General features: G+C 43.1%; 1 protein-coding gene across 2 annotated transcripts in view; it reads right to left on the bottom strand.

The window, feature by feature from the left end:
• LRRC2 (leucine rich repeat containing 2) overlaps positions 1 to 9246 on the bottom strand; it is a 46066-nt gene that overhangs the window by 22006 nt on the left and 14814 nt on the right. For both annotated transcript variants that reach the window (XM_032298003.1, XM_032298005.1), the window contains exon 2: positions 8470 to 8613. In XM_032298003.1, the coding sequence (XP_032153894.1) occupies positions 8470 to 8594 (125 nt within the window). In that variant the 5' untranslated portion in view covers positions 8595 to 8613. The remainder of the gene's footprint in view (positions 1 to 8469; positions 8614 to 9246) is intronic.

Genomic DNA, 9246 nt, shown 5'->3' with positions numbered 1-9246 from the left:
AATTTGCTCCATTTTCTTTTTAATTTCTTTTTTTTTTTTTTTTTTTTGAGACAGAGTTTTGCTCTGTCACCCAGGCTGGAGTGCAATGGCACAGTCTCAGTTCACTGCAACCTCAAGGGATTTTCCTGCCTTAGCCTCCCGAGTAGCTGGGATTACAGCTGCCCGCCACCACACCTGGCTAATTTTTGTATTTTTAGTAGAGATGAGGTTTCTCACTGTTGACTAGGCTAGTCTTGAACTCCTGACCTCAGGTGATCCACCCGCCTTGGCCTCCCAAAATGCTGGGATTACAGGCGTCAGCCACTGCACCCAGCCGCTCCATTTTCAAATGTATTCAATGCTCCTGGTCTCTCAATGTCTGTCCTTTGGGTTCTCCTTTGAGCTGATTGTAACATTTTATAGTTTCCCTCTTGTAAATAATGAGAAAAATAAAGTGTTTAGGGGGTGTTCCTTTTATATCTGCTACAGAATCATGATTTTTGCCTTTTTTGAAAATTCTCCTTTAATACAAGTTAGAGTCAGAAGATCAGCAGGAGTTCTGAGAGGTGAGGAGAGACAGCCCTACCTCCTTCCCTGGGCCCCTCTTGTCTCGGGATTTTCAGGGTTCAGTGAGTTGTGTCCACCTTTCATCTATGTAGTTCCATTTGCTTTCAATCCTATCTGATTTTGGCTTCACCCACTGGGCACTCAGCATTAGTTTTTGGCTTCATATGGTCACAATTTCCCGCTCTTGACTAAATGCGATGTGCAGATACCAGGAGGAGAAAAAGTGAGGAGGGAAATGAGAGGATCAAAGCCACCAAGAAGGCAAGCAGAGGGCACAGAGCCAGCAGCTCCCAAAGACAGCCCTGACTCTGATCTGGGAGGACCCTTAGAAAGGAAGTCAGCTGCCTGCAGACATTCTCATTAGTGCCTCATCCACTAAGTCTTTCATCCAATCAAGTTAGAAGGGTCGCAAAAGTTTAACAGCAGAACTGGGTGGGTGGTTAACCGTCAGTAATTGGGGGAGAGGAGCAGACTCATTCCTTGGGTGTGCTGCATGGGGAGAAAGGATACCCATGAGAGGAGGGCAGTTTAGTTACAGCTGGGTCCTCCCAGTCACCAACCGTCCATGTTCCAATGGCTTTTATAAAGATACTGTTAACTGTATGAGCCACACATTCCACTCCTAGGTATTTACACAAGAGAAAAGAAAGCACATGTTCATACAAAGACCTGTATACATATTCACACCAGCTTTATAACTCCAAACTGAAAACAACCCAAATGCATATTCACAGGTGAATGAATGAAAAACTGTAATTTCTTACTATTCAGCAATAAAGAGAAATGAACCACAGATACATGCTGCATGAGTGAATCTCAATATGATAGAAATCAGAAAAAGAAGAATATATGGCTGGGTGTTATGGTTCATGCCTGTAATCCCAGTAACTTTGGGAGGCTGAGGAAGGAGGATGGCTTGAGCCCAGGAGTTCAAGACCAGCCTGAGCAACATAGACTCCTTCTCTACAAAAAAGTTTTTAGTTAGCCAAGCATAGTAGAATGCATCTGTCATAACCAACAGTCCCAGTTACTTGTGAGGCTGTGGTGGGAGGATAACTTGAGCCTGGGAAGTTGAGGTTGCAGTGAGCCAAGATCACATCACTGTGCTCCAGCCAGGGTGACTTCTTCTCAAAAACAAATTATATATGTGTGTGTGTGTGTGTGTGTGTGTGTGTATGTCTGTGTGTGTGTGTATGTCTGTGTGTGTGTATATGTGTGTGTGTGTGTGTATATATATATATATATATATATATATATATGAAACTCTAATAAATGCAGAATATAGTGATAGAAAGTAGTGATTGCTTGCCTAGAGAGGGAGTTCGGGGATGGGGCTAGGGGATGAGAGGAAAGGATTACGAAGAGTGAGAAGGAAGCTTTTGAAACTGAGGGCTCACCTGATTTAAGCCCACCAGACTTAATCTGCCTTGTTTGCTTCTAACCACTTGTTTCTGGCTGATCCTAAAACCTATATAGCTACAAGCCAAACAATATATAACTAAACTTCCACTAGCTTCCTTACAGATAACATCTCTGATGCATGGATCACCATGGCAATGGTTACTCAAGTTGTTTTTCAGGAGCTTGAGGCAGCCCCTGTCCAGTCCACACCACTGACCACTCGACTCAGTTTGCAAGGCTTTCAGTGGTGCTAAAAAATTGACCTTTGATGTCAGAGGGCCAAAAATCCCAACCTCAGATCATGCTAACACTTTCATTTCCTAAACATATATCCTGTGAAGCAGCACATGGCCTGACTGTGCTTCTGCAGAGCCCTGATTACCTCACCTTTTCTATCCACCAATCACACTTCACCACACTTTAGACCCCCACTTTCTATCCTATGAATATCCCTAAGCCCTATTTTTAGGGAGATGGATTTGAGATTTGTTCTTCTGTCTCCTTGCTTAGCAGCCTTGTGAAGAAATTCTTTTCTCTTTTGCAAAACCTGTAGTCCCAGTGATTGGCTTACTGTACACAGGCAGAACAAACCTGGTTTTGTATCATTTTTAAGGTGATGAATATGATCAGGACAGTTTTACGGGGGAATACATATGTTAAAATTTTTCAAGTTGTATACTTTAAATGTAAGTAGTTCATTGGATGTCAATTACCCCTCAATAAGGCTTTTATAAAAATATATTTCATAGCTCCTATTGTAATCACCTCTGGCATGCATCCTTAACCCCCTTGCCCCTCTCCTGCTGTCATGTGAACAAACCACAATTTAGTTTATATCCCACTATCCCCCTGCTCTACACCTGCCCCCACACAGTAAATGAGATGAAGGAAAACTCACAACTTTGCGCACTGGTCTGGCTTTGAACAGACAACCACTAACCCAAGAGCCCCTCACTATTGCCCAGTAGTCATTCCATACTTCCCAAGACCATTCCTTTTCCCAAGCCCCAGATGACTGTTTCACATTTTCTCCCTTTCAGTCAAACCTCCATTACCACCCATCTCATCCTCATTCTCAGCTCATGACCTTAACTTCCTGGCTCACAGAGAAAAGAGATGAAAGAAAACATAACTCCCACAAACTCCATGGGCATCTACACTACCTACTTGCATCTGCTCCCATAGCCTCTGCCTTCCTTTCTATTCCCCTGGAAGAATGCCCCAAGATCCCACCAATGGCCAAACCCAGAACAGCTGGAAGGATTGCCCAGTCACAGTCACCTCCTTGCTCTTTATTGATCACAAAGGCCAGCCTTCCACTGATTCAAAGACATTGCCACAGCAGTCTCCCTCATCAGTATTCCCTCATGTGCATCCTTCTCTTCAGCACACAAACATGCAGCTATTTCTCCCGTATTAAAGGGAACCCCACCTCAACCCCATGTCTCCCATGGGCCTGTTTCTCTGCTCCATTTTATAGCAAACCTCCATGAAAGAGTTGTCCTAGCTACAGCTCTCTTCTCCCTCACTCCCTGTTGAATCCCCTTCAGTCACCCTCACTCATCTTTTGAAACAAGCCTCACATCAAGGTCATCAATGGCGACCACTTTGCTAACCCAGTGGGCAAACCCCAGTCCTCAACTTATCTGATCCATCTGTAGCATTTGACACAGCCAATCACTTCCTCCTCCTCGAAGACTTTTTTGCACTTGGCTTCCAGGACACCTCACTCTGCACTTACCCTCCTACCTCTCTAGATACTGTGCTGCTTCCTCCTCATCTTCTCAGCCTCTGGATTTCCAAGTGCCCAACACCCAACCCTTGGGCCTCTTCTCTGTCTGCACTCTTTTTTTAGATATCTTCCAGATCGCAGCTTTAAATACATCTACCTGCTGACCATGCCCACATGTATATCTCCAGCCAAGACTTTCTCACCGAATCTAGACTCTTGTATAAAATTTCCTCTCCAACATCTCCACCTGGATGTCTAAAAGGCATCTCAAAGTTAACATGTCATCCCAGTGACAAACTTCTGATCAGCACAAACTCCAGATCTTTGGCCCCACAATTCAGTAAAAGGCTTCCAGCAGCTCCGGCCAAAAAACTCAGGGTCATCTTTGACTCCATGCTTTCTTTCATACCACATATCAAATCCATCAACAAATACGGCCAGTTCTATCAGAATCCAGCCACTTCTCACCATCTTCACTGCTTCCATCCTAGTCCAAGCCACCATCTTCTGCTTACTGGCACCCCCTCCAACCCCCCCACCCTCCGCCTCCCTGTGGTCCAAACTTATCCAGCAGCTTAAGTGAGCCTCTTACAATGTCAATCACATCATGTCTCTGCCCACACACACCTCTTACTGGCTTCTCTTCTCACACAGTGTCATCTGCAAGGCCCTACAGACCTGTGTCCCTCCCCTTGTTGCTCTGACCTCATCCCCTCTGCCCTCACTTGCTCTTCTGGCCCAGTCATACTCCTTGCTCTTCATTGAATATCCTGGAAAACGCTTACCTAGGGGCATTTACATTTGCTGTTATACCTGCCTGGAACCCTTGTTCTCAGAGTTCTGTAGGGCTGGCTCCCCAGGTCTACATGTAAATGCCACCTTCTTAATCAGATGTTTTGCTTTTAAGTAACCACTTGAGACACTGCTGGAGTTTCATGCTTGCCATTCAGCTGAGGGAAGCTGAAACATTTGAAAAATATATTTTGCTGACTGCACTGGCTGGCACAGCTCTATAGGTCTCAGTCCCAGTGAGCTGAGTTGGGGAAAATCACCCAGCAATCAGTGAGTTGGGGCTTTAGGATCTACGTATGAAATCTAAAAGTAATATAATAAAAATGATAAATTTAAAAATATTACTGGGCTCAGTGGGCTCAGGCAAGAGGAACACTTAAGGCCAAGAGTTCGAGACCAGCCTGGGAAACAAAGTGAAACCCTATCTCTGCAAAAAAAATACAAAAAATAGGGGGGCTGGTGGCACATGTTTGTAGTTCCAGCTACTCGGGAGGCTGAGCTGGGAGAACTGCTTAAGCCCTGGAGGTCGAGGCTGCATGAGCTATGATCACACCACTGCATTCCAGCCTGGGCAACAGAAGAAGACTTGTCTCAAAAAAATTTAACAATAAGTGTGTGTGTGTGTGTGTGTGTGTGTACGTGTGTCAGTACATAAAGGGATATGAATTTAAAAGCAGAAGAAAGTGTGCTCCTCTGGGAGGTGTTGTAGGGGCTTGGGATTGTTGCTTTTCCTTTAAATTAGCTTTCCTGTGGGGTTTAATTTAATAACCATATGATAAAAATGAATTTTAAATATCTACCTGTAGATTTAGGTCTTACTGTAGCAGGACAAGGACAAGGCGCAGACTCTAGGTCAAAGACACGCTGCCAGAATTTCTGTTAGAAGCGATCCATACAAAATTGTTAAACCAACAGCACAGCCACTGCAAGTTCTTGTAGTCACTGGGTGCTTTTCAGATTAATGTCTCTAACTTTTCTTTCCTCATTTCTTAGACAGAACCTGAGGGTAGATCCTAGCAATGTAATGAGATGATACCAGCTAAGCCCCATGTAATATATCATTCCTATACCACAAATTATAAATTGTTATAAATATTTTACATATTTTGGTACAGCCAATATAAAATGGAGAAAAAGAAAATTAGATATACCCCATTAAAAATAATTATATACCAAATCTATTTTGTATTTCTTTCTTAAATATTTTATGTCTTATTTTCTTTATGTCTTATTTTCTTTCTTAAATATTTTATGTCTTATTCCCTCTGAAACCTAATGATAGGAAAGTGAAGAGGGAAATATAAACTATTTTTTTAATTCCATTCCCTTCCTTGAGAGTAATTAAAATAAATAAAATCCATTGTCTTTCCACTCTATCACCCATATAATTGAATGTGAAATCTTCCTCTCAACTCAGTTTTAGCAGAATGCCAAATATGCAATAAACATACCAAATGCACCATTAGAGTTCTACTAATTAAATAAATACATATGCAAATAAAATATCTTTTCCTTAGGAAAGGAACCCACAATCCCAGCCCAGATGGTGAACAGCTTCAACGGGGGAGAAATTCTTCACTTAGAGACTAACAACAATTCTTTTTTCTTCCTCTAAATCCTTTACCTCTTTGGCACCAGAGACCTTTTCCATGGAAGAAAATTTTTCCCTGGAAGAGGGGTCGGGGGGATGGTTTCAGGATGAAACTGTCACATCAGATCATCAGGCATTAGATTCTCATAAAAGCAAGCAACCTAGATCCCTTGTTTGCACCGTTCCCAATAGGGTTTGTCCTCCTGTGGGAATCTAATGGCACCACGGATCTGATAGGAGCAGAGCTCAGGCGGTACTGCTCGCTCACCTGCACACACCTCCTGCTGTGCTGCCCAGTTCCTAACAGGCCAGCCCAGGGGTTTGGGAATTGGAGAGAGTAATAATTCATATTTTATCTCTACTTATAACTTTAAAGTGTTGGTATAGACTTCATGGAACAACTACAGCATTACAGGATGAGATACCCTAAAGTGAGGTAACAGATGAGCTAGAAGGTTTTATTTGTTTCAGTAAATTTAAATGAACCATACAGTTGCCTTTTAGAATCAGGCAGGCATTAATTTTTCAACATATTAATTTCTCCTTTGCACAGTAAACAGATCCTGAGAAACTAAAAGTTAACCTTCAAATAGTACCAATGATCACAGTATGAATCATGTTACGAAAGCTCAAAAACACCTGTAAAGAAGGCAAATTTACCACCCCCACTTCTGAGGAGCATGAGAAACTAAGTTTCTTTCTTAAACACGCACATTTCTCCCCATCCCTGCCTTACATTCCTCCTCATCTGCCCAGCCAGCTTGGTGGTTGTTTCCTTTATCTTGGGCTAAAAAAGCCAAACAAATCTCCAAGAAGTGTTCTGTCTTAGGTGAAGATGAGACACTGCACAAGCTCAGTGACACTGAGCCGAAGTCAAGGTCAATCCTATGCAGATGAGATGTGTGAAGCTGTTTAACACCACAATGAAAGACAGAGTTGAAGGTGCAGTTCCTACTCCAAAGAAGATTAGAGAACACAGTTTGCAGACCCCAGGTGTCTGCAGATGGCTCCTGTCCCAAGAACCTCAGGAGGTTGCATCAGCTGCAGGTGCTTCCCCAACTCCGCTTCCCACTGCCAAGGGGAGCTTGTCCTGCCCTAGAGTAACCCCTGCTAGGTGTGCAGAGGAAATTGAAGCCAGGCTGAGAGCGACTTTGGGCTCATATGGCCCTGCGATTTTGTATGATTTGTGTGAGTGGAGGTCTTTCGGATGCATTGCCATGGGAGTTGTCTGGCTTAAGGGCTCTAATTATTTGTGTTTGTTTGTTCTGTAATGACAGCGTCTCACTATGTTGCCCAGGCTGTTCTCAAACTCCTCAAGCCATCCTTTGCTTCATGTTGGACAATCTCAGATGAGTGGCAAGAGTAAAGATGTTCCAACTACCTGTGATTACAGCATTACATAGAGGAAACGGCTTGGTCACATACTCTGCTTACCATCTTTGTGAACTTGAGCAACTCACCTAAGTCTCAACTTCCTCATCTGCAACTTAGGGATGGTAGTAACCACATGAAACCACTGTGATCAACACAGAAGCAGCTTAATTATCAAGCTCGATCCGAATAGGTATTTGTTTAATCAAAAAAGCTAATGAAGGTGGAGAACCAAGAATGTAGACGCATTCACACTTTACACATGTTGTTTTTAACTTAAAGTGTACAAATATACTGCCATTGGCCAACTTGATGTAGGGTCAGGACTTCCTTTGACAATAGGTATGCCAATCAGAATCCCATTGTGTCTATCTTATTTAAACAGCACCCATAATGCATCATCCATGAGTTCCAGTTCTGGTTTCTCCACAGGGAATAAAAATATATATGCAGACATATACAAAGCCACCTGCAACCTTTCTACCTTGTAGATTTTCCAAAGCACTCAACTTAATATCATACACGTAACTCTTTTTTACTCATATTTCATGAGCATATATGATGGGCAAATGACACCATTTTACCCAAGTAAAAATGACACCAATACAATGACTCTTATCTAGAATTCAGCTCAATGGGGGAGGGCTGAAGTACACAACAGAGTAGCCCCAAGCCGCCCCAGAAAGTAGTCAGATGGTCTCCAAAGTGCCAGACAGCCTAGTGAGTTGGCTCAGTGAACACTAGCTAGGCAGCCTGCTACAGCATTTACTGTAGAGGAATTTATTGTGTCGTCTCTGTCTTCCTCGTGCCTAGCATGGTGCCTGGGTGGTAGGTAGGTCTTTACAACCATGGGTGTTGCTATCACAGGAACTGCATATTTGTACCGAGCAACAGTGTAAGGCTCTGAAGTTTAATGAGGAAAATGTTACCAACAGTGAGAAATCCCAGAAGAAAAGCAACCTCCTCCGCAATGCAACTGTCGCCTGCCCAAACCCCTACCCGTGAAACAACCTGCCAGACTTGAGGAAACACGTACTTCTCCAAGGCACTCTTCTCAAGCCTTTCCGTCTCCTTCTTCTGCCAAGCCTTGTGCTTCTTGACGCGAGTTTCCCACAAGGCTCTGATGACAGAAATGTCGAAGACAACCACTTTATGTCCCATTTTGGGAATGTGAAATTACCTGTTAAAAAAAAATATAGATATGTCAGCTTGATAAAAGAAAACACTTTTGACATAAACTTTAAGATGAAACATGAATGAATCACCTGGCTGAAGGAACGATGATACGCCTTACTACTTCAAGGATGACAGTTTGCTTTGTTTTTTATTTGGTTTGTTTGGCTGGTTGGGTTTTGTTTTGTTTTTATTGAGACAGAGGCTCACTCTGTTGCCGATGCTGGAATGCGGTGGCACAATCGTAGCTCACTGCAGCCTCTTGGGCTAAAGCAATCCTCCTGCCTCCGTCTCCCAAGCAGCTGACACTACAGGCACACACCACCACACCCAACTAATTTTTTAATTTTTTGTAGAGACAGGGTCTTGCTATATTGCCCAGGCTGGGAGGATGACAGTTTGCTAATGTTCTTAAGGTCTGATAGTACTTTGTGTAAGTAAGTCATAGTTCAACACTCACCCTAGGGTCACCTTCTCCAGATGATCACGCTTGTCTCCTTAACCCTCAGATAGACTCTGGGTTCCCAAAGCCCACTGTGTATTCCTCAAACTTCGTGGTTCCACATTCTATTGAATTCACTAGTATATGTACCTAATATTCCCCGTAGGTTGTTACATAATCAAGGATAAGTTAGATGAA

The sequence above is a fragment of the Sapajus apella genome, unplaced genomic scaffold (genome assembly GCF_009761245.1).
Source record: "Sapajus apella isolate SASKATOON/1434 unplaced genomic scaffold, GSC_monkey_1.0 scaffold38, whole genome shotgun sequence".
Lineage (NCBI taxonomy): Eukaryota > Metazoa > Chordata > Mammalia > Primates > Cebidae > Sapajus > Sapajus apella.
This window is presented reverse-complemented; position numbering and strand designations above follow the sequence as displayed.